At 38.5% G+C, this 26183-nt stretch overlaps 1 protein-coding gene across 1 annotated transcript; it reads left to right on the top strand.

Moving 5' to 3' along the window:
- Positions 1-20619: 20619 nt before the first annotated feature.
- ubn1 (ubinuclein 1) lies at positions 20620-25942 on the top strand. Its single transcript, XM_037690369.1, has 13 exons — positions 20620-20860; positions 21229-21303; positions 21413-21505; positions 21897-22031; positions 22188-22273; positions 22364-22946; positions 23051-23121; positions 24201-24330; positions 24432-24553; positions 24843-24926; positions 25011-25154; positions 25243-25293; positions 25371-25942. The coding sequence occupies exons 1-13, from the start codon at positions 20639-20641 to the stop codon at positions 25870-25872; spliced, it is 2298 nt and encodes a 765-aa protein (XP_037546297.1). The 5' UTR covers positions 20620-20638; the 3' UTR covers positions 25873-25942.
- Positions 25943-26183: the final 241 nt, after the last annotated feature.

Raw genomic sequence — 26183 nt, 5'->3', positions numbered from 1 at the left:
TGAAGGAGCGGAGGGAGGCGGTGTGGCTGAACATGCAGTCCAAGGAGGGAGGGGGGGAGTCAGGAGAGCGGAGGGAGGGCAAACAAAAATAAGTGAATGAATAAAAAATAAAAAAAAATGTGGGGAGGAGGAAGAAGAGGAGGAGGCGCGATAGCGGAGAGGGGAAGAGGAGAGAAGCGGGCAGACGGCGCTGAGTCCCAGACACCGAGCTCTGCAGTGAGGAGGTGGAGGGAGAAGCTCCTGTCCAGACGATAACCTGTCCTCTCTCTCCCTCTCTGTGTTTCTCTCTCTCCCTCCTCGAGTCAGCTCATTAGGACTGCTCCATCTGCTCGCGGGACCAATAAGAAGCCTTAATCGCCGCGTGACGTCATAGACGCGCTCAATGGAGTAACGGAAAGCAAGAGAGAGAGAGAGAGAGAGAGGGGGTGTGTTTTTTATTTATTTATTTGTTTATTTTACTTATCTGGATCAATCACTAATTATCTGGTGCTCCTTTAATTCAGATCTGTCTAAACATACGAGATTAATCTGGCGGCTGGAAAACATCCCAGTGACTGAACTCTAGGAATAAAACCTACAACTGTTTAAGTGAGAAAACACAATTTCCTCTTATGGTTTACATTAATGACTATTGGCCTGACTGGAGCACTTTAAGTGTTTTGCAGAGACATGCAGGGTCAAACTGGATTCAATTCAATTTCAATTCAGTTTTAACAGCCCCCTTTCTTAGCACCCAACCTCTTCACTGTTTTGAGATGTCACATCCTATTCTAAAATACTCTGCAAGATTATCTGCACATAACTTTTTGTTATTTTTCTTGAAATCAATTTTAAGTTTCTGTTGTTTCAAACGAGTTTCCTTACAGGATGAAATGCAAATGGTTTCACAAGAAAAAATAACAATAAAGGAGGGAAAAATAACTTTTTTTTTTTTTTTTTGTATAAACTATAGAGGCCCTTTTCTTGGAAACAACCATGCAGTTTTTAATTAAGCCAAAAGAATGTGTTACGCATTGAAAATTACTAGTGCAATAAATAAAAATGATAATATTGAATATTTTCTTGACAAATAGTGATCCAACATGTCAGTACTCTTATTCTCACTGCTAACCCGCATCCTTCATCAATAAACATTACAAGTTTGTTAATGTGTGAGCATTTAGATACAAAGTTTGTCTTGGCAAAATAAATAAATAAATTAATTTACTTAACAAAGGTAAGTTGAACAGCTATATCAGCATGAATGACATAAAATATAGCACTGGATCTTGCCAAATAGTGAATAGCATTTTATAACGCATTAATAAACATTTAATAAAGGCTGCTAAAAGGTTACCAACTTTTTATTTACTGATTTTTTTTTTTACCATATGACACAATAAAACAGAATCATTTCAGATCATGATTTTTATAAGAAGACAGAAGAGTTGTCAGGGACTAAAGTTCACTGTTGAGCTCTAATGTCAGCACAATTCTTCCCTTAAGGCACGAGTGTCCAAAAGTGCGGTCCGAGGGCCATTTGCAGCCCTTGGAGTGATTTTGTGTGGCCCACAACAAGTCAATGCAGACTTTCTGCAAATTAGTTGGTAATCCCTTTTTATATAATGTTTAGGTTTAACAGCAAAACAGATGAAAAACAATCATCTCAGAATTAGCAATGTTATAAACCTTTGGCTAGAATCTTTTTATTTTCCCTTCATGGTGCAAAGCATTTAAAACATTTACTGATTTCTACCAGAAAGGAGCTTCTGGATAATGATTTTTAAAGATTGGCTAAATTTTGCAGTTGATAAAATAATCAAGAGAAATTAGACATTACAAATATAAATGGTAAATGAACTGTATCTCAAGCCACTCAAAGCGCTTATAACATGGTATCATCTACATACGAGTTGATCAACTTTATCAAATATTCTATGAATCTGTTGATGAGACTGACAGCTGGACAAATTTTTCAGAACTTCGATTAGACTTGTGGGCCATCCATGGTCCAAAAGTCTGATCCTTTTAAAAGGTCACTTCCTCATATTATGTTTTTGTTGCTGAGAACAGACTAAAATGAATTTTTCAAACACACACACACAAAAAAACAAATATAAACCCAACAAATCAAATCCTTTTTAATAAAAATAAATAAATAAACAAGTTAAGTGTTTATGAGGCTTAAATGTTTTGGATCTACAACAGTTTAAAACTCTTTCTCCACCAAAATTACTCAGTTTGTCCTTTCTCCAAAATATTGTTCACATCGAGAGTTAAATTCACATCTTTGTGGCCCACGAGTCCTTTCGTCTGGATAGTTTTGGCCCACACAAGCAAACATTTGGACACCCCTGCCTTAAGGTGTGTTTAATGACTCCTTTTTGTTCCTTGTTGCCTGTTAAGCTCAAGAAGCTTCTGAAAAAGACTGAGTGAAAGCCCTACACGAGTCTGGATGAAGAGGAGAGCTTTAAACCAAACTAACCTTCTGAATGATCTATACATTTATTCATTAAAAACAATATAACAAGCATCAGATGGAGAAAATAACTAGTATTTGCTGCCATTCAGCATCCGCATCAGGAATCATAATCATGCTTTCTAAAGATAATCCCTTGGTTTGTGGATGATGCTGGGAGAGATTGTTAATAAGATCAGTCTAAAATCTGCCCCTTGTCAGATGATATAATATTATAATATAATAATTCACTTCATTTGTTAACTCATCTTGAGTGACCCATTGTTCTCGTTAGATAGGACACTTGTCATCCTGAAAACCAGCCCTCCCATCAGGAAAACTGTTTTATCCCAGCATAAAGGTGATCACTCAGAACAACTTTATATTGATTTGTGATCACTAAGAGGACCCCCCTGGTTTAATAGAGCCACAGAGTTCACTTTTTACCTTTAACCCATTTACTTCCTGCTAAAGACGATTAATAACAGGAATCCCAAAGAAACACATATTCTGCTTAAATTCACTAGCAATAAAAATAAAATTACTTCCTTTTATCCTAAATCTGATATAACTGAAAAACAAATTTTTTTACTTTGATTTAAACTCCACCTGTAAAAAGTGAGTCTTTTGGTCCTGCACTTTTAATCACACCATTAAAAACTGAGTTTGCAAACTATTATTTAGAAACATTTTTACTTTACTGTCATTTCACTTTCTTGTGTGTTTTAAAGTTGAGCTTTTAGCGTGTTTATTTCAAGAAATTACTTCAGAATATATACAGTTAATTAAAACAGTCGAAAATGAATACCATTCCTATAGGTATGAATAATAGTGCCAAGAACATCTTAAAACTACAGGAACCCAAAATATTTTGTAAAATATTAAACAGTACATGTTTATTTTTTCACCCAGTGGTAATAACTATCGCTATTGTTTTGCTACACTTAAAATACTCACTTATACTTTTTTCCTCTCTCGCTCTCGACAAAGATGTACACTCTCTTTCCGTTTCCTGCCTCCGCTCCTGCTTTTGCTCTTTTGCGCTTTGTTTTTGTGAACCTTTTTCAGAGCCCCTTTTTGCATGCCTTCTGAACTGTAAACTTGTTCAGCTGTCTCTCAACTCAATTGATAAATTTTTTTCAACAAGAAGGCAGGGTGAAGGAGAGCCCTCTTACTTCTGAGGGTGCATTCACACCAGCCCTGTTTAGTCCGCTTTAATCGAACTCTAGCTCGTTTTCCTAGAAAGTCCGGTTCGTTTAGGGAGGTGTGAACGCGCCATCGAACTCTGTCACGGAACAAAAAGGCGAACTCTGGCCCGGGCTTAAACCTAGGTCTCAGTCCGGTAGAAGCAAACTCCAGCGCGGTTCGAGTACAGTGTGAATGTAAACAGACCGAGCCCCGCTCCGCAGGACAAACAAACACGCATTTCTCTGACCTTATATGGAGCCGTCAGCTGCCTTGTGTGAAAAACAATATTCTCCATGGTCTTCTGTCTCATCTTCTGCTCATGCTAAGTCCATTTTTGAAAAATTACAAAATATAACTCCTAAAACTGCTAAAATTTGATGCCACTTCGTTTTTATTTTTATTTACAGAAGAAGAAGAAGACATGTCTTCAGAGGTTTTCGTGTCGTTTCTTTCAGTAGTTCTTGGTGCAGCGCCCCCGCAGATGAGCGGGGAACAGGTTGGTTCAACAGGTTAACTCGACTGCACAGTACAGTGTGAATGCAAACGCACCAGCTCAAATGTAAACAAAAGGTCATGAATATTGGTCCCGAACCGAACAGAGTCTACCGGACTATCTGGTGTGAAAACGACCTGAAACATAATTGGATTTATGATAACTGGATTTTGCTTTTTGGAGTTGGTGGAAATCTGGATTGTCTACAAATTCTGATCTGGAATGCGTGTGGCTTGGCAACACTCAGACTGTATGTGAACTAACTGTGGACCTGTATCAGAGCTGAGCAGGCAGGACTGTGAGCGGCTTCGGATGTTATCAGCCCATTAAATGGCCGTTATTAGTTGTTATCATCCCCATATATAGCGGTCAAACTGTCCCACCTACCTCCTAGTAGGTTTAAATGTACGTTATTATCATTATTATTGCTGATAATAGGCAGCGTCGCACAGGGGTAATCCAGGAAGTGTCATTTTTGTTTTTTCCAGCTTATGTAAGCCTTTTCCTAAACGTAAGCTTACACGTGACCCAGAGGACCAATCCTAGACTTAATTCCCTTACCCTTGTGCCTAAACCTAACCAAGAGCCTAAACCTAACAGTCAGATCCTTTACTGTAAACCTGACCATGTGAAGCTATTATGAACGGTAACAAAGCTAAAAACCGAATCTATTATCATCGTTAACAATGTTAACAACGTACCTTTAAACCCACTATGAGGTACAGGAGGGGCAGTCTGACCGCTACATATGGAGATGATAACAACTAATAACGGCCATTTAATGGCTGATAACATCCGAAGCGGGTGGGACTGTGGAACTTTGTGGCAGTGTTCACAGACAATTGGAAGGAAGAGATCTTGGAGAAGATCGGAGAATGACAATAAAGAATCTCTGACTCTGACTAAGCGATAAGGGCAGCACTCATAGGGAGCCACAGCTAGGGTACACTTCCGTCTATCCTTCAGATGGATATATGGAACGAAGTTTCGCTGTACTAAACAATACAATGACAATAAAGTTGATTTTGATTCTGATTATTTTTTGCAGCTCTTTCTGAGTTCACTTTACAAAGAAACAAATATAAAGATGAACGAGAATTTGCAAATGCAAAGCAGCACTAATTTATTTGAACTGAATGGCATTTTAGTAGTTTGACAAATGGAAAAATTATTGTATTTGTGAGATAGTTTGAGAGGAAAACCTATATAAAAACACTAAATTTAAACAATTAGAAGAAAAAATAAACTGAAAAATTGTTAGAAAGGTTAAATGCAGCAACGTGATAGACCTGGATAAAATGTCTGGAGATTGCAGAGTAATGTTGTGTTTGTTTTTGAGTAATACACTGATGACATCACAATTTACATTCCAGCAGTGGACACAGGTGAAATCTTAGGATACAGAAAATTTTAATTTTTTGGGTCATGGGGGTCGCCGGTGCCCATGTCCGGCTATCACTGTGCGAGGGGCGGGGTACACCCTGGACGAGTCGCAAGTCCATCACAGGGACACATAGAGACAAACGAGACAAACAAACTTTCACTCTCTCACTCACACCTAGGGACAATTTAGAGCCACCAGTCAGCCTAACATGCATGTTTTTGGTCTGTGAAATGACAGAATGACTGCCCTTTCTCCAAGATAAATTTGTACAATTATACTAATAACAGTGTAATTGACTGAAGGTTTAATTTTATAATCAGCTAGTATAACTAAAATGTGGTTGTGCTGCTAAACTCAAAGGTTTAAAGTTCTGAGAAATGTTTGGAGACATTTTTCATTCAACCTTTATTTATACAGGCTAGCCTCATTGGCTCAAACAGGGATTCATTTACAAGAGGGATCTGTTCCAGACAGAACATATAAAGTCCAGACAACAAAACAGTAGACAATGACAACAGTTGTTTAAACAGGACCAGCAGGTTACTGGGCTACAGTAAAGGCACTTATTTTTATGCTTTAATGCTTAAATTAACAAATAGCTCAAATAAATCAAAAAATATTATTGGAAATGAACGAAACACAAATGATATTAAAGGTTACCAAAGCTGGTATGATGTCCTTCATTCTTTTTTAGTGATAGTTTTTATTTATTTGTTAGTTTTTTGTAACTTGCTGTGAACTCAAAATACATTTTTGAACAACATTCATTTTTGAAATATTTGATGAATACTCAAAAAAAAAAATTACAGTGAAAGATATCAGAAAAAAAAAAAAAAAAGGTCAGTGGGGTTTTTCCATTACGTAGTTAAGAAATTTAAAGCAAACTTCTTAATCATTTTTAGGGTACAATACAATTTGTTACAATATATTGTGATATGCTACATTACATTCAGACACAATACAATATGATATGATGTGATACAATACATTACAACACAACACCGCAAAATACAACACAGTGCAACACAATACAGTATAGTACGTTACAATGCAACGTGATATAATGTTGAATATGATACCATACAAAATGCTTCAATACAATCAATATTAATAAACAAACCTTTACCAATTAAAAGTTCCAGTTCAAATTTTTTTTATTACCTCAATGTTGTATTGTGGTATAAGTTCCAGTAAAGCTTCTTTGTAAAATATATATATAATGTGACTATTATTGTGTATGTTGTGAAAGTTGAGGCGTTTTTAAGTGTGAGACCAGCTAACTATCCCCCTAATGCTTACAAAAATATCCAAATTAAGAGTCAGTATTGCTATAAAACGTTTCCGTTCACCAACAGATCCATTTACGTTAAACCTGAAGAGAGCCCATGGATGAACCACAGCAGTCCTGCAGTGACTGTTTAGCGGGGTTCCAAAAACAGAAGATGGCTGCAATTAAAATTTCAAGTTGTCCTATCACATCAAGGGTTTGGCCTGTTGTGGTGGAAATGGTGCTCAAAGTGAAGTGTGAATTGGAAAATGGGAAATGAAAGGTTTCAAGATTCACAATTATGGCACCAGTCGGGAGCAACTAGGTGTCCAGGTGGACATCTTTTTGGGGGAGGTGTTGGTGGGAAGGAGCGCAGGAAAGATAATACGTAGAAATTGTAAACGGTGTCGCAAGGGCCAAATCTTACCCGAGGCGATGACTGCTTCATTTTGTGTTAAATTTCTTGACAGAGAGCCACCCTCGTGCTGGTGAATACTGAATGGTAATCAGAGCTGGTTGAACGAGGGCCCTCGCCTCCACACCCCTCCCTCTTCCATTACTGTGAATTAATTCAACTTTATTTATCCAATTTCTGGAGCTGACAGAATGTTAATTTGAGTTGAGATTTCTCTCTGCTGTTCTGCCCGTGACCCGTAGCCCTGGGATTGGCGTGTTGTAATAACCTGAGTCTTTCACCAGAAGCTCTGATAATTGTTACCTTATTAGCATGTAAATTGTTTAATTAATATTATTATGAAGAACCATATAATCCCTCCGTTACTTGACCCCGAGTCCACACACGAGCAGGCTTTCTGCATTTCAATGTCTCGGTTTTTAAATGGACTCTTTAATGTCGGCTGGTCGTCGGGCTGTTCTAAACCCCCTTTTTTCGTCCAATCTTAGAGCAACTTTGAAGAGCTTGAGAGGCTCTTTTCATGTCGGCCCTTTCCTATCTCCCTCTCTCCACTCTCTCTGTTTCCTCTTTATTTCTTCGCTGCTCTTTCTGATGTGTATTTATTTCCTTGCTGCCATTTCAGAACATCAGACTCCATCGCTTTCTTGTCATTTGTTCATAAAGACTTTTTTTTTTTTGTCCCCCTCCAAAGCTCCTTTCTCTCCCTCCCCTTTCCCAGTGGCTGCGCGAGCCAAACACATACCGTGCTGAATGAAAAGCAGCCCTTGACATGAGGTCCTTAGAGACCACAGCATTTAAATTCGCTTCCCCCCCACCTTTTTTTTTTTTTTTTTTTGCTAGGCACGAGTGACATTGTCAGATGCTAGCTTTAATTAACTTGATAATAAGATGGGCGACTCACACACAGGCCAGGGTTCGGCTTTCCTTGCCTCCAGCCCTCCTCCCATCTCTCTTCTTTTTTTGCAGGCGATGCCACTCAAGTGGGGGGGGGGGGAAGTAAAAAATAAAAATCCCTGCTCTCCACTGAAGTGACTCAGCTCAAAGCTGTTGTCATTTAAGATCTGAGGAATAAAAATTATTTAATTTGCTTGGAAAACCTGGAGGATGTAAAGGGGATTCCCTGAATAAATATAAAAAAAAATTTTTATGAAAAAGTCACAATATACCACTTTTCAAAGCATACTGTTATAAGTTTTAATTTTATTACATAACACATTCATTATTTTTCAATGTTTTGATGGATTTTCTCTTATATAATGAATCATTTGCTATATAATTTAAACAAGTATTATTCATAATTTCTTACGTTTGTTATTTTTCACAAAAAGTTCTTCCCTTCTTAATGTTGTCGTTTTCTTTAAGTGTAAGTTGTACCTTAAAACAGTTCATAATAAATTTATGTCTTTTCATGAGGTTTATTTATTCTACTCTTTAAAAAAAAAGTTATTTGCACAAGCATATTTATCACACTTTCAAATAAATAAAACTAAAGACCTAATAAAGTTAAGTCAGGTCCTCGATTCTTCTTTGTTGAAACGTTTCATCTTTAATCCAAAACACTTCTTCAGTCTGAAACCCTGCAAGATGCTCCGTCTTATCAATAGTGGACTAACCAGTTTGCTGCTGAAGGCCAGGACTAGTTGTTCATATGCAAAAGGAGGGCCATCAGCCTAACAATAGGCCGTTAGTGCCCTGATGGTCGCTTGCTATTCACAGGGGGCTGAGTGATATTTGCAATAACATCATCAGGCCAGGACTGTGCAGTTTACACTCATCTGCAGACCAGCGGTCACTCGTTCAGGGATAAAGATGTTCACATCCTTGATAGAGAGGAACGATGGTTTGAGAGAGGAGTCAAGGAAGCCATCTTTGTGAAGAGAAACCGTCTATCCATCCATTATCATTACCTGCTTCTTCCTTTTCGAGACCCGTCCATCTTTAAACAGCGGCGGGAGGTCTCAATGTTCAACTGCCACCCTCTTACAATGCTGTTATTGCAAGTATCACTCAGATTCCTGTGAATAGCAAGCGGCCATCGACCAAATTGTTAGGCTGATGGCTCTCTAGTTCTGGCAGTCAGCAGCAAACTGGTTGGTCCACTATCCATGTCTCAGAATTGAGATTTTCAGGGGAACCCCCCCACGGAGGTGTGAAACGCTCTGCAAGTGAAGTCGCACATGCGCACTACAGGTGGTTGCAGCCAAAAGTTTTCTGCACTTAAAACAGTTGTGATAAATGGCAAAGTAGTGTTTATTTGTGCTACTCACCCTATTGCAGCATGTAGGAGCAATATTAATAAAATCCAGGGTCCAAAGAGACGTTAGTGTATTCATCAAGTTATTCATCAAATTGAACATAACTGTGATCATGCAGACGCTGCATGTGCGATGAATGCAGCTGAGGGTTGCCAGATAAATTTAAAATGTCTTAACCCCTTCCTTTTTTGTGCACCTGTTCACCAAACACAGCGCACACCTCATATTACAACACGCGTACTCAGCGCATAAGACAGTTTAGGTCCAAATACTATCTGGACATAGTAAGACAAAGCGACAGTATTATAGTTCGTAATTTCTTATCTGGCAACCTGACGGTTGACATGGAAACTACAGTGTTTTTGTGTAAACCCGCTCTTTTTTTGTTTGCTACCCCCAGTAAACATAGAAAAAAAACACAAATGTTTCCAGAGACAGGGCCTAAGACTGAGTTTCTTTCAGTTTCAGACTGAAGAAGTATTTTGGTAAAACCAAAAAGATCTCAATAATCTAGGTATACAATCCAACAATTTTCAGTCAGTCATCTGGACAGTTCCTTTTTTCTTTTTTCTTTTTTTTGTGCTGAAACGTTTCACCTTCCATCCAGAAGGCTTCGTCAGTCAAGGAAACACACAACACAAAACTGATTCTTCCCCCAACCAGCTTACTCCAAAATGGAACAAACCAGTTATGTTGGTGCGAAGATGGTCTCTTTGGCACGCCCCCTCCTCTTGTGCTGGCATTCTTCCTCGTCGACAGTCATGTCAAACTGGTTCAAAACCAAAAAGGTCCATGCTCAATCGGCACAAGAGGAGGGGGCGTGCCAAATACACCATCTTAGCACCAACATAACTGGTTTGTTCCACTTTGGAGTAAGCTGTTTGGGGGACAAAATCAGTTTTGTGTTGTGTGTTTCCTTGACTGATGAAGCCTTCCGGATGGAAGGTGAAACATTTCAGAAAAAAAAGAAACTGTCCAGATGACCTGACTGAAAATTATTGGATCTTCTGGTAAAAGTCGAAACATTTCAACAAGCAGAATCTGCCCAGAGGATCTGACTTAAACTTGTTCGAGTTTTCTAGCTGGATATCGAGCATGCATCAGGACAAAACTAAAACTCCCACCATACCAAGACCTGAGAGTTTTTTTGAAACCCAAGTGATCATTTCTACAGGTCCCCCTGAGGACAAAAAGTGTGTACCCTAAAACTGGACATAGTTTGCAAAGCATCACAAATAGCAGTCAATTCTCAGTAATTTGCCTCATTAAGGTGTTCAGAGGGGAAATGAGGTGATGCCTGTGAGGGACTTAAAAAACTATGTCTTCATTTTCAACTTTAATAACTTGCAATATGTTTTGCATTGTTTAAATCACATAACTTGAATTACAAAATGTCCAGATAGCTTCATTACATCTCCCACCACTAACATATATATACTGTTTTTTATTGTTGCTCATATTATTTAGCACATTTTGTATGTTATACTCCTTCGCCACGTGTGAAATATATGCCTGCCTCGACAGGCTCACTCAGTAAATAGCGATTTCAAACTGGATCCAACCAGCGTCTCTTCCCAACATAGAAGTCGGTCACAGCACCTACATTCCAGCACAGATCAACTACAAGACCCAAAATATATTCCATCAGTCCTAGCACAGAAAGCAGTGTTTTGATAGAAATATGTCGTTGGTCTGCGCATGCGTAAAATATACGCCTGTAGTGTGCATGTGGGCAAAAACAATAAAAAAATGAAATTTGTATGCCTCTTTTTTGATTGTCTATTGTTGTTGTTGTCATCACTCTTTGTTAAAGAGTCTCTCTTGTAAATGAGTCCCCGAGGCTCAATGGGATTAACCTGTATAAATAAAGTTTGAATGTGCTTTTTACACTTTTCGGGGGCTTTTCACCCCTCGAAGGTGGGTTCCCCTGAAAACCTCCACTCTGAGACCTAGGTTAAAAAAAACCTCTCAATGCAGAGAGAGTTAGAGCTGGTGTTGTGTAAATGAACGGCCGAACCGCAACGCAAAAGCTGCGGTTTCACTCAAATACGTGTCGTGTAAACAGCCTCTTAAATGCAATACAAGTGATGAACAGAAAAGAGATCTGATTAAGAGGGAACCACACAGCCGGCGGCATGGTGGCACAGTGTCCAGGGGCCTTTCTGGGTGTAGTTTGCATGTTCTCTCCGTGCATGTGTGGGTTTTCTCCGGGTACTCCGGTTTCCTCCGACAGACCAAAAACATGCATGTTAGGCTGATTGGTAACTCTAAATTGTCCCTAGGTGTGAGTGAGAGAGTGAATGGTTGTTTGTCTCTATGTGTCCCTGTGATGGAATGGAGACCCGTCCAGGGTGTACCCCGCCCCCTGCACAGTGATTGCCGGACATGGGCAAAATCAACATGGTTTGTGAATAAAACGTTAAAAAAAAACATATAATAAAACAGTTTGAAGTTTGAGATTTTCTGTTGTTTATGTGTTTTGCTGTATTTTTAAATGTGAAAAATGTGTCTTTACGTAGATCACAACTTATGGGTGACGGTCTCTTTGTGCCACAAGCCCTCGATGTGCCTCTTGAGATGAAGAATCAGGTCATGTTTATTGTTTAATTATCAAACTAAGGTAAAGCGGTTGAGAATTAATTAGCCAATTAGAGCCTGTGAGTTAATTTTTAACTAGCTGAAACGGAGTCAGTCATTATTTAGTCGATTGGTTGATAATTAAAAGTCTAATCTAAATTATTTTTAGGAGACAGTTTTTGATCCTCCACTGCTTCAGGACTCGAAAATACATCCTATTTCTATTAAAAGCGAAGGGATTTGATATAATGATTAATTTTTTTTCCCCGTCAGTTATTCTTTTCCCAAAAACATCATAAAACTGTAGTTAGAAAAATAGGAATATAATTGTTTTTAGACCAGGTTTTTTTTTTTGCTCTTTCTCTCTATGCAATTATAAACTTCTCATCTAATTATGAGTGTAATTGTGCATATGATTGAATGTGTGAAGAAATGCAAATTATGGATAAAGTTATCTTTGATTCAAGTCTCTTGTTTCATAGATTAAAGTTTACGCTTTCAGAATAGCTTCTTAAAAGCTCCCTATGTACAGGCTATAAGATGTATTTACAACTGACTGTAACGAGCCTTATCATTTCATTTCAGTTTACAAAACCAAATCCTGACTTATTACCTTCTCTATAATCTTGCTTAATAAGCAAACAAAAATTTGATGCTTGATAGAGTCCAAAATGCCACATTAATTATCATCAAGTCAGATCCCTTTACTCCCTCTTTTCTCTTTATTCTGCCCACCGTCCCTTTTATTGGGGGGGGGGCTGCCTTGGCACAAGCTGCTCGGAAATAGACCTAATTAACCCCCCTACTCCGCAGGGAAATCTGTTATGCAAATTAACATTTCAAAAATATAGTAATTTAAAAGTTGGGGATGCCAAAAAATGTTATGCACCAGCTCCAAGTATTTGCATGCGCACTAAGTTTCATATCAATACCTCCATCCTTACATCTTGATCAGCTGAGGCTCGTGCCTGCATGCGTGTGTGTGAGCTTAGTTGGAGAGGAACGAGTGTTAAAACAAATGCTGGGATCTGAAGGAATAGATCAGATCAGACTATTCGGCCACTGCCTGGTTGCTGGAGCCCAACAAAACCATCTGCTTAGAATTAGGCCATGGTGGTGGTGAGAGAGGGGGCCTGCCAACACCAAAGAGCTGAGCTTAAAGCTGCTCTGTAAACCAGGAAGGATGTTTTAATTAGGAAGCAAGTTCATTTGAATATTGCATCTCATTTAAATCACTTTGATGAATAGCTCAGCCAGAGGAGTCCATGAGTGCTGACATGAAATGACTAATGCCGTGTAATAAAAGGACGTTTAATTGGTGCTCATCCTTTAGTTTTCTGAACTCACTGAGATCCTTAAGTCTCTTTATGGATATAAATCAACACAACACATTAAAATAGAATCAAACCGAGTCATGTGATGCAATACAATTTGATACAATAATGTACAATACAAGACAATACAACACAGTATAATTTATCACTATTTACTACAGTATCATATGTAACTATAACACAAAACGAAACAAATATATCATACAATACAATCTGATTTAATAATGTACAATACAATATAATACAATATAACACAATATAATTTATCACTAATTACTACAGTGTCATTTGGAAAACTATGACACAATACAATACAGTACACTATAATACAATGCAATACAATATAACACAATATAATATAAAACAATTTACTACAATATTATGTCATACAGGGGCAGCACGGTGGCGCAACTTGTAGAGCTGCTGCCTCTCAGCGAGCAGGTCCCCGGTTCAAATCCCGGTCCGGGGACCTTTCTGGGTGGAGTTTGCATGTTCTCTCCGTGCATGCATGGGTTTTCTCCGGGTACTCCGGTTTCCTCCCACAGACCAGAAACATGCATGTTAGGCTGATTGGTAACTCTAAATTGTCCCTAGGTGTGAGTGAGAGAGTGAATGGTTGTTTGTCTCGTTTGTCTCTATGTGTCCCTGTGATGGACTTGCGACTCGTCCAGGGTGTACCCCACCCCCTGCACAGTGATTGCCGGACATGGGCACCGGTGACCCCCGTGACCCAAAATGGAAGAAGCGGGTAAAGATAATGGATGGATGGATGGATTATGTCATACAGCATGATACAGTATAATACATCCATTCATCTTCTTTACCCACTTCTCCTTTCTGGGTCAAAGGGAACCAGTGCTTCCAGCAGTTCCTGTGTGAGAGGTGGGGTACACTCTGGACAGGTCTCCAGTCCATCACAGGGCCACAAAGAGACAAACGAGACAAATTCACACTCTCACCCACACATAGGGACAATTTTGAGTTGCCAATTAAGCCAACATGTATGTTTTTGGTCTGTGGGAAGACACTGGAGTACCTGCAGAAAACCCACACGTGCACTGGGAGAACACGCAAACTCCATACAAAAAGGTCATAATGCAGTGATGATGCAAACATCTTTCTGAGAGGCGACAGTTCTAATCATTGTGCTGCCATTCAGCCCTATTGATATAGTATCATCCAATATGATGCAAATAATGCAGTGTCATATGATGCAATACAATATCCTACATTGTAACATATAATATAAAACAATATCATACAATATTATATAAAATTATTATATGATATGACAAGATACAATTCAATATCATAGGATGCAATACAGTATGATAGAATGCAACAAAGTATATGATGCATTAGAGTACAATATTATACAATATGATTAATTGATATGATACAAATCAATATTTTATTATACAGTAATGTATTATTGCAGTATATGATACAATGAGATCCAATACATTACAATACAATATGATATAAAATAATATAAAATGGCAATGATTGCCAGTGGCAGCTTCCTTATTCAGTGTGCAAATTTATTTGATCTACCCCATAAATCTTATCAATAAATAACATACAATTGATTTCAGGTGACAGTTGAAACCCAGCGCAGATAAACTTCATGACAGCAGTAATTTATTGATTTTGAATGCATTGCCAATGGTCTGATTATCATGTTTCATCATACTTTTCATATCTTGCTGTACTTGTTGAAGAAATGTATACACACATTACTTCTGACGGTCTCAGTAGTGTTTCCTTAATTCCCTGTCTGCTTCTTCCAAACTGTTTAATTTATTTTACTCACCACTGCAGGAAAAAGGAAAAAGGAACAAAAAGTCTTCGATCTTGAATGCAAAATTGCAAAATGCATTTTATGATAATTCCAATGCACTCTATTAGTCACCGCATAAATTCTTACAGGTTTGTAGTCCTAAACTGGTCACCCTGACAAAATGTTAATGTCGCTCTATTTGATGTTTCCATATTTAAAAAAAAAAAAAAATCACTGCAGGCACATGACGAGTTGTATTATAAATAAAACACTTGACTCAAATTCACTATTTGTAATATTGTTTTTTATAACATTTCAAAAGGCCCGTTTACCGTAACTATACAACTTTTAGGGTTTTCTACATCTCCTGATATTCTTAAACTTTTTATTTTGTCTTTCCTCCTATAGAAAGTACACCTGGACCTGCCATTCTGTGTTCGTTTCTCCTTCCTGTGAAACCCCAGCTTGTCCTGAACCTGGTTCTCCTGGAGGTTTCTTCCTGTTCAAATGGGAGTTTTTCCTTTCCACTGTCGCCAGTGTGCTTGCTCAGGATGGGAGACTGGGTCAAAGTGAAGAGTCAATGCAATCTGCTGGTTTCCTTAGATAGATGACGTTATGGCTTTGTTATGTAGGTGAAAGGTTCTGTTCAGTGTCATGAGACAACTTCTGTTGTGACTTGGCGCTATAGAAATAAACTGAATTGAATTTAAACATTTTTGTCATCATTTGACATAATTGTGCTCAAAACGCTTGCTCATGTCCAAAAGGCACTCAAGCCGACAGATGTTTGGAACAGATGTAATATTATAGTATTTGCTACAATTGTATATGATATAGCTGTGAAGGAGAAAAACAAAATCCAAAATCTGACTAAAGTGATACAATAATCACAGAAGCTGGTAAATATTCATCCCAAAATACATTACTCATGCAGTTTTAGATCAGCTCTAAAATTCTACTTTTTAGTTTAGAAACTTCCGTTTTGTTGGCTTTTATAAGTTCTGGTGGAAGGACAAGAACGTTATAACAATTAGAGCTCTAAAAATCGTTGTGAAAGCAAATCATTCACTTAAACCACTGGTCCACCAAGCACAGCCTGAAGACACCCTCTAGAATATCCCTTTGTAACATATGCCTAATTGTTTACTCCGGCTTGTTTACATAAATAGGGGGGGAAAAATGCTGCTGGGAAGGATTGGTGGTGGTGGTGGTGGTGGGTGATAAAGGAGGGTTTAGAGTTAGAACACTACATGACAGAGCTGGAGAATTAATAACAATTTGTGGCAAATAATTACTTATCAATTAAAGCTGTTATCCTGCCTAATTAGGCAACGTTCATTAAATTCAGCCAATTTAAACCTTAATTAAAGTTAGCAGAGCCTGACAGGAGAGGCAGGGTCGGTGGAGGAGCGCCCCCTAGTGGACGAAATGAGAAGAAGACGTGATAAAGAAGGAACCGTCTCAGTTATGGCTCTGGGGCTTTGTCTCGTTTTAATTAATAAACTCCCTCTTTGTTTTAAGAATTAATTAAAATAGTTTTGTATTTATGTATTTGTTTATTTCGTGTGTAAAAATGCGTCTAAATAATGAAAACACAAATTAAAAGGCTAAGAATCAACTTTGTCTCTCAAACCCAAAGGACACAGCTGAAAGAAAGTTGGTGTTTAACAGTAAAAATAAATTAAAAAAAAATGAGTGGAAAAAATATTATTTTTTATTAAACCTTTATTTTACCAGGAAGAAATCCATTGAGATCATCAATCTCTTTTACAAGGATGTCCTGGGCTATATACACATATAGCAACAGTCTTAAAAACAGTATCAATGCATTAAAAATAAAATATAAGTAAAAGAAACATACATCAATAAAACATAAAATACAATGTAAGTTAAGAAAATCACAAAACAGTTAAACATTACAGGTACAGAGTGGAAAAAATATTGTATACCTTCTGTAATATTTAAATGTGGTTAGGGTGCATTTCCCTTTTCATTCAACCTTTATCTAGACAGGTCAATCCCATTGAGCCTCGAGGACTCATTTACAAGAGAGACGTGATTTCTTCACAAAATGAACAAAAATACAAACATTAAAGCCTGACAACAAACCGTTCTGTAAAGAGGTTGTTTAAATAAAAAAAAATCTATATCACTGGTGAAGTTAAAGTTTTCATATTTTAATCAAATCAAACGTATTAAATGTTATTAGCACAAGCAATTTAGTCAATAAATAGAAATGTCAAATTTTTATTGTAAGGAGATGACAATTTGTTTATGAGACAATAATGTGATGGATTAAGGAACTTTTTTTTTAATAAACTTATGTGAAGAGTTCAATATTTTCATTTAAAATACAGAACAACAAAATGTAAAGTTGCGAAATGAACAAAAAACAATAAGAAACGAGACAAAACTCTATAAATAATTGTCAATTTTTTGGTGTTATAATGTAAAAAGACTCCTGCCACCCTCCGGCCTGCCAGGCCTGATGGTTTTAAGCCTTCACTTGCCAGAATGTTGTGGCTATTTGACAACAACGCACACGTTTCGCAGGGCGAAAGGCACAAGGATCGAGTTAATTAATATTGGCTCTTGCTCGGTCGAGTTAATGAATGAGTAAATTATGCACCTCTGGGACAACGCCTCCCCAATCGCTTTAAATTATCCCCCACACCACTCTTCCAACATTGTCCTCCAATTTCCCTGCTCTGATCCTCCACTGATGGGGTCTCTGTCTCCAACCAGATCACCCCCCCCCCCCCCCCCCCCCCCCCCCACACACACACACACACACACACATACACACACAGACCCATGACACCCCTGCCGTCTCCATCTGTCTGTCTTTGTCCTGCTCTGGTGTATTTAGTTCATTGTGTCCTGCACTTTTATTGACGCCTCCCCTCGTTCCCATTTCCCCCCTCCTCTTCCTTTAATTCAGCACTTCTGTTCAACCTTACAGATGTAGTTTTGGGGGGGTGATTAACTTCCATCCCATTAACTCGTTTGAAAGGGAAGGACGGTTAAACAAAGCTTGTCTGCAACCTGATCCCTTCCATGCTCGTGCTCGCACCAACACACTCCTGCTGGTGAGGAAGGAGGGGGGGGAGCCATATTATTTGCATTAAAAGCTTCATACCTTGAAATTCATTTATAATTACAAAATGGTGTGTGTGTTATGCAGATCAAGGATGTAGAGGGAAATAGGTATGGAGTGGGTGTTTTGTAATAGATTAACACTGAATCTATGGTGACAGATTGCAATTATCTTATTTTTGTATTTGCCAAAGTCAATGTCCTGCTTTCTGCAATAGTTTTTGCAGATTTGATCATTCCCCCCTATTTGGTTAAACTCTCGCTTTAACAAACAAAAAAGTTTTGACTTAACATCAGACATACAGACATCCTGCATTTTCTAAACTTGAACAGAACTAAAAGTTTAAATTACTGATTTTGTTACCATATGAGCTGAGAAAAGCTTGTTTTTATTTTTTTTATTATTTTTTTTTATTCACCAAAATTTTGTATGTTTGTTAACTGGTTGAGCACATTTCATCATGATGAGAAGCATTTTTATATGTTGTCTGCAGTTAGACTCATCTAACCTTTATGTTTGGTCCAACAACTTTAAACGTTTCTCTTGGATTTTTGTTTTAAATTGAGCTTCAGCACCCTCTGGCGGTGATTAATGTGTACTGCAGCTCACTCTGCCTTTCTGTTATGAGCAGGGCCTGTGATGGACTTGCGCCCTGTCCAGGGTGTACCCCGCCCCACACACACTGATTGCTGGACTTGGGCACCGGCGATGCATTTTTCTTCCATCCATTTTTCAGCAGTTTTCTCATTCAACAGTGTTTGTGCTATTTCAACAAATATCAAAATGTTCAGCTCTTTCAGGACAGTCTTGCTATAACTTTTGGTATTGATGCAACTTTAGCTTTTTGAAATATTTAGCATTTTCTGACACTTTTTCTAATAGAAAATGAACTGAGCTCATTTACTCCTTTCATATTTTGTTCTGGTTCAGTTTCCTTCTGCAAATTTAGACATTTTGTCACTTTCAGCTAATTTCAATTGTTAGTTTTTTTTTAGCTGTTTTGTGCTCCTTACAAATTATTTCTGCTAACTACAACGTTTGTGCTTCTTCTAACTTGTTTTTGCTCATTTCAGCTTGTTATGCTCCTTTCAGCTTATTTTTGCTAGTTTCATTTATTTCAGCTATTTAGCTGTTTTATGCTACTTTAAGCCTTTTCAGCTGAGTCTTCATTTTTAGCACTCGTTTAAACTTTTTTCAGCCTAATTCAGAAAAAAATGTACTCTCTCCACTTCTGGTAATTTTCTGCTTTTATCTACTTTTCATCTGTTTTTATTTTTGTGCTAATTTAAGCTTTTGTCAGATAATTTCCACTGTTTTGTGCTCATTTCTGCTTCTTTTAGCTTAACTGGGCCAAGATGTGTTCTTCCTGATTTCTTCTGCAAATTTCAGCTTGTTCTACCTTTTCAATTTTTTAACATGTTTTAGCTAATTTCAGCTGTTTTCAGATAAAGTCCTTTTTGTGTGTGTGTGGTAATTTCTGGCTAATTAAATTATTTCTGCTAATTTCAGCTTGTTGTGTTCCTTTCAGCTTTCTTCTACTAGTTTCAGCTTTTTTTGTTGTTTCATCTATTATTTAACTGTTGTATGCTAAACTTAGCTTTTTAAGCTAATTCAACTTCTTTTTAGCTCGTTTCAGCTCTTTCTGCTTCTTTCTGGTTGAAGCTTCTTTCTGCCTTTTTCGCTACTTTTCAGCAGTTTCTTTTTTTGGTCCTAATTTAAGCTTTTTTCTGATAATTTCCACTTTTTATGCCAATTTCTGCTTCTTTCAGCCTAATTGGGCAAAGGTGTTATTTCTGATTTCGTCTGCTAATTTCAGCTTGTTCTACCTTTTCAGCTAACTTTTTTAAAATGTTTTAACAAATTTAAACTGTTTTCAGATAAATTCAATTTTGGGGGGTCATTTCTGCTACTTTCAGCTTCTTGTTGCTAATGTCAGCTTGTTATGTTCCTTTCAGCTTTTTCTTCTGTTTCAGCTCTTATTTAGCTGTTTTATGTTAAATGTAGCTTTTTACGCTAATTCAACATTTTTAGCTCTAAGCTTCTCTCTGCCTTTTCAGCTATTTTATTTTTTGATAATTTCATCTTTTTTCGAAAGCTAATTTCCTTATTTTTGTGCTCATTTCTGCTTATTTAAACCAAATTAAGCAAACGTGTCTGCTTTCTTCTGCTATGTTAGGCTTGTTCTTTCATTTTAGCTACATTCATCTAATTTCAGCTGTTTTTCAGCAAGTTCTTCTTCAGTGTGCATTTTCACAGGAAACGCAACAGTTCAGCAGTGAGACTTCCTGCTGGATCTGTTGGAGGCGTGACGCTGAGCACGTGACCAGCGACCCGCGCACACCTGTGTCCACTTCTCGTTAATCACGCTGTTCTTGTGGAACCACTCGGGGGTTCTGTTCTGTCCTGCTGCCATGGCAGAGTCTCGGAGAGTTCAGCTGACCACTTTGAGCTACGATGCGTCCCACTTCACTGACGGACCGGCTTCTGTCCAAAAGAAGCTGTCCTCGGGGACAGGTGTCCCGCAGGGGACAGAGGACCGTTCGGAGCGGACAGTGCGACTCGTCCTCACCTTGTCTGAGCCAGACGAGCGGAGCTGTCCGGAGTTCAGCTACTGTCAGCTTCTTGACAACAAGGTGGGCTCACACATCCTGTGGTTAACGAGGCTGGAAGACACTGGTGGGAAACTTGTCTCCTTCACGTTTCCTTGACGACGTTAAAGTTGGACTTGAGTCAACTGAAGTAACTCTGGGTTGACTTGTAAAAAAAAAAACATAGGTTATTTAACAAAAGTCCATTTTATTCATCCTGATCTTAAAATAAATACAGTATTTAAACATAATGGGCTGTTGATGACTCAGCAGTTCTCCTACAGAATATTGATTATAGTGGTCATCCTGTGATGGTCTGTGTGTGTGGGCATCAAAAGGCTGATGTCATGTGATCCTTGGCAAACAAGACGTTTTTCACTTTGCTTTAAATGCTCAATGTCAAATGTTGTTAGATGAAGAAAACACTGAGCAGATCTGGACCACAGGAAGAAGATGCTGCCATTGCAAGAAAGTTGGAGGAAAAATATGTAAGTAGCCCTGATGTGAATATGTTAACAATATATACTTACATTCCAACCTTTTATTTAAAAAAAAAAAATCATTTTTAAATATTAATTTTGGATCTTGTGATGAAAGGGTGGCAAGCAAAAGAAGGACCGTATTCAGGACTTGGTTGATATTGGATACGGTTATGATGAAGAGGATTCTTTCATTGATAACTCAGAAGCTGTGAGTTGATGTAAACTCATCTTAAGGCTGAATGTTGTTCAATATATTTAAAAATTTAAAGAAAGTTAAAGCAGTAATTTTTATTTTGTGGGGCTATGAGCACTTTATTTCATTCACCGTTGCCTTTTGTGTTGTTTTTCCTGATCTGCTGAATTTCATACTTTGTTTGTTCTTCAGTTTTAAACTAACATGAATATAAATTTAGTGAAGATGCATTGATCCATCTTGTTGTTCAAACTTGCCCCTGACAGTTTCTTGGTTTGATATACAGTATTGTGCAAAAGTCTTGAGTCAACCTTCATTTCTTTAATATTTTTGCTGCTTTTGAAGCAAAACACTCGATGTTTGTTTGCCCTTTTATCTAATTGATCATCACGTTCATACTCTACAGTATGATGAGTTTGTGCCGTCTTCGATCACAACAAAATTTGGTGGATTCTACGTGAATTCAGGTGTGCTGCAGTTCCGTCAGGCCTCCGACACTGATGACTTCTCAACGGAAGAGGGAACATCTGAGCCTACAATGGTAAGGAATGTCACTTGAGAGCCAAATTTATTTTTAATAAAGTCACTTTGCAATTTCAGAAAGTAGGTTTTAATTCTCAGCACCACTTCATCAATTTAATACCCTTGAAAAAAAAAATTCATGCCATATTTAGTTCTAAACTTTGGTAATTCTCAGAAGCTGCAAGTCGTCGGTGAAAATCAGAAGCTAAAGGCGTCTTGTAAAGCAAGAGGAAAAGTGAAGAGCGCTAATCAAAAGTTGAGGTGAGCCCACCAAAAACCAACAACTTCTGTGAAAGTCGGGAGACGCCGTGCGTATTAAAACATTTGACTTCACTCACGTTTCTCTTGCAGCACTTTATATAAAACTGGACTCAATGAGATTACTATCAAAAAGAAGAAAAAGGCTGTAAAGACACTGAGTGTCACCAGCATGCTGAAGAAGTTTCAGAAAGAGAAGGAAAGGGAACGGCAGAAGATGGAGATAGCCAATCGGATGGCAGTAGACGCAAATGCAACCACAGCACCCGTGTTCCCTGCAGAGGCAGCTGCAGCTGGAGGCTCCGGTCTAACTGACCCTCTTCTCAGTTTAATCGGCTCCACCAACGATCACGCTCTAATCCAGGCTGCCAACACTGTGGATTTTGATATTGATTTGGACTCTTTATTAGACGTCAGTGACAATTTGTCTCCAAAACCACACCCTCAAATGGCTATAGAGACTCCGCTTACCCAAACCAGGGCGGATAAGTCCCAGCTGAATATTTTGTCTGATGCTAAACCCAAAGTTTTAAATCAAAAACTCGCGTTTCTGCCAAAGATGGAACCGGAGCAAATCCAGCTGCTGGCTGAACCCAGTTCGTTGCCACCTCAGTGCGCCCTCCTGCCCGAGGGACTTCCCTCAGCTCTGGAAGACAGCATAAGAAGTCTCATGGTGGTAAGAGATGTGCTTTGCTTTTATTTTATTTTGTTAATCCCAAGGTAAATGTGTGTGCTGAAAGACTGACAAATGCTGGGTGTATGTTTAAACAAATGTTTCAGGCTGCCAAGACATCTGAAGGGGAGTCGAAACTCAAGTTCTTTAATCCAGTTATCAACTCAATCCTGCTGGAGTGAGTTATCCTATTACAAAAAAATCTGGATTCTTAAAACTGCCATTTTAATGTATTTTATATGGGATCCGATGCCATTTTCACTGGATGTGCTAAACTCTATTTTATTGGCCAAAGTAAATAGAACCAAGCATTAGGGATGCACGATATTATCGGCATGGTATCGGTATCGGCCGATATTGGCATTAAAGTTAAATATCGGACATCGTCCATTCCATAAAAAAACTCACCGATATAAAAGACTCTGCTTTAATATGACAACCCAGTGACACGGATGCCTGCAGCGCAACGTGATGACGTCACACGCGCCTACCTGATCTGATCACGGCGGAAAGGAAGAAGTCAAAATGTCGGCGGTGTGGAAGGTTTTTTTATTTTTTGTCAAGGATGTCTGATTCCGAAGATTTTCGGACTACGTTGAGCCTCGCTACTTCGTCCCTATTCAGATATTTATCCGACGTAGTCTTACCCAAGTTGTAAGCCGTCAATTCTGACGTCATTGAGAAGCTAATAGCTGATAGCACTTGGGTTTGACCAGACATTTGGACGTTGTGTTAGCCCCGTTAGCATGATTAGTCTTGCGGCACAATGGATAGACAAGAACTTTGAACTTAAAAAGGCTGTCCTTCCTGCAAAGAGTGCAGAGGATCCCACACTGCAGCTAGGAACCTGGAACAAGCCTCCACAAGTGAGACGGCATCACAGGTGACTAATGCTAATAAATAACATTTAACACTTTTCATTTAATATCAGAATAAGCTTCACCATTGTACCGGAATACAGTGAAATTATTAGTAATATAAGTTAAAAGTGCTATGCATATGGCTGTTACTGAATGTGTTGCCAGCTCTTACAGCTGTTACACAATTTTTTATAGCAAATAAGCCTAAATAAGAGGGCTATGTTCTGACAAAGGGAAGTGCATATCAAAAATATCAGTATTGGATATCGGCCAAAAATCCAATATCGTGCATCCCTACAAAGCATGAATGACCTCTTACTGAAGGAGACTAGAAAAAGCAGTGGATGGTTTGGTCGTCATTATACACGGAGTGCATTAAGTTCGTGTTTTGGTCTAGTATTGAGTTGCAGTGTCAGGAGCAAAGCGGCCAGCTCCGCTCCAAAGTCTACAGACACCTGTCCTCGTTCATGCCTTGCAGCAAAGACACGCTTTTAAAACGAGTGAAGAAGCTGTTGGTCATGCATGAGGCGAGTGTGCTTGGGGTTCAAATCAATCAATCAAGGTCTTGGGTTGTACAGTATGTTCATACTTTATGCATTCATAACTTGTTTCTTTAATTTCTATAAAGGAGCCGCTTCATTTAGAAGGTTCCCTTCAGGAACTGAAGGAGGCAATTGACAGATCGATGCCGGAGCAGGTGGCACGCTTTCTTGAAAACTGTCAAGCACATGAACACCTCAAGACTTCAAAGTAAGTTCATTAGCACTGATGGCAGATGGAGAAAAGTAAATTATCCAACTTGCCCTTTCATCACAAACTTTAGTCTACAAATTTTATAATTTCACAAAGACTTTGATATTGTAAAAATGCAATCTTAAGTGTAGAAGTCCCAACTGGAGTTGTAGATCTGCATTACAAGTTAAAGCAAACTGTAGATGTATATTGTATTTGACTTCACTGTTGGATTTTGGAGGGTACAACTAAAGACATGGACCTTACAGGCCTCGAGTTTCTTCATCTGTAACTTTGTCTCCATCAGGTCAACTGAAGAGGAAACTGCCGAGGACAAAGGTGTTAGAAGAGGAGGTCCGAAGAAGTTGTTTAAATGGAATCAGGAAATTAGGTATTTTAAATGGTTTCTTGGGTACATGGATACCACTTAAACCAGAAGTTAATAAAAAATATATAATTATGCTTCATTGTGCAGGGAATGCCTGGATCGTGTACTGAAGGAGAAAATGGAGAAATGTAAAAAGGATGGCAAAAAGCACCAAGACATTGAAGAGTGTGTTAAAACTCTGTTAGACAATGAGGTGAAACCACTTTGGCCAAAAGGATGGATGCAGTTAAGGTATGCAAAACCTGAGCTTTCAATCTTAAAACATTTCTACATGTGCAACTGTGGAAACTTTTTTATTTATTTATTTTTTTTAATTCAGGGTGCTGATGAGGGAGAGCAGGAAGTTGTTAGACCTTTTTACCACATTACCGTGAGTTCAACAAATCCATCTGAAAAGTTTTGTTTGCAGCATATTTAAAACTAAAGTGAATGTTTTTGTGTGTTTAGGGTAAATAAGGCCATGAGCTTGAAGAGGCAGTCATCCACTGTTGATGCTTCCACATCATCAGACGGTGGCAACAATCTTCAGCGCGCTCCAGCACTGACTGAAGTCTCCACAGGACCAGATGAGATCCTCGCTGAAGCTTCACACCTCTCCAGTGGTGTTGATCAGCAGCCACAGTTGAAAATGGAGTCCGATGCCTTTTCCTCGTCAGCTGACAACAGTGACAGACTTTCGGTGAATGCTCCTGCACATTCACTCCTGGATATCCTTGCTGAGCAAGCCCTGGCTCACGAGTACTCTGCCACACTTTCCCAAGAACTTTTAGCAGCAGCTGTAGGAAAGCATTGGAACTTCAGTGAGGACAGAAGTCCTGTTCCTCCTCCACCTCCTCAGTCCAGCCCTGTCGATTTCCCTGAAAGTAGCATTTGTCCAGTTGTTTTGCCTCATCTGCTGCAAGTCAGAGCAGTGAGACGTGGATGCTGGCCAGGTGTGGAGGAGCGCTGATGACCTTGCTGTACACACATGCACAGAAAATACAACAGAAGTCGCCTTTTGGGTACATTTACTGTGTTGAAATGGTAACGGGCTCCACTGTGGGGAAATGTAACACAAAGTGGCAGGTTTTAAAATGTCTAATTTAGTTTATAAATGCTTAAGCTATTTTTTTTTTTGTCAAATGGATAAAAATAATACATTAAGGGGTGTGACTGCTTTGTCTCAATGCTCTGGTTTAATTGGCGTCTTTCTACTTTTAATCAGTAATTTGCTTTTGGTATTTTGACTTGAAGCTGAACATTTTGATAACCCCAGCATTA

The sequence above is a fragment of the Nematolebias whitei genome, chromosome 16, assembly GCF_014905685.2.
Source record: "Nematolebias whitei isolate Nwh7 chromosome 16, NemWhi1, whole genome shotgun sequence".
NCBI lineage: Eukaryota > Metazoa > Chordata > Actinopteri > Cyprinodontiformes > Rivulidae > Nematolebias > Nematolebias whitei.
Note: the sequence above shows the minus strand (reverse complement) of the source record. Positions and strands in the feature narration are given on the sequence as shown.

Excerpts from the sequence above, each read along its gene's own strand:
- ubn1 (XM_037690369.1), top strand. The coding sequence starts at position 20,639 with ATGGCAGAGTCTCGGAGAGTTCAGCTGACCACTTTGAGCTACGATGCG. Across the intron at positions 22,032-22,187 it reads GAACATCTGAGCCTACAATG|AAGCTGCAAGTCGTCGGTGA; the intron begins GTAAGGAATGTC and ends GGTAATTCTCAG. Across the intron at positions 25,294-25,370 it reads GACCTTTTTACCACATTACC|GGTAAATAAGGCCATGAGCT; the intron begins GTGAGTTCAACA and ends TTGTGTGTTTAG.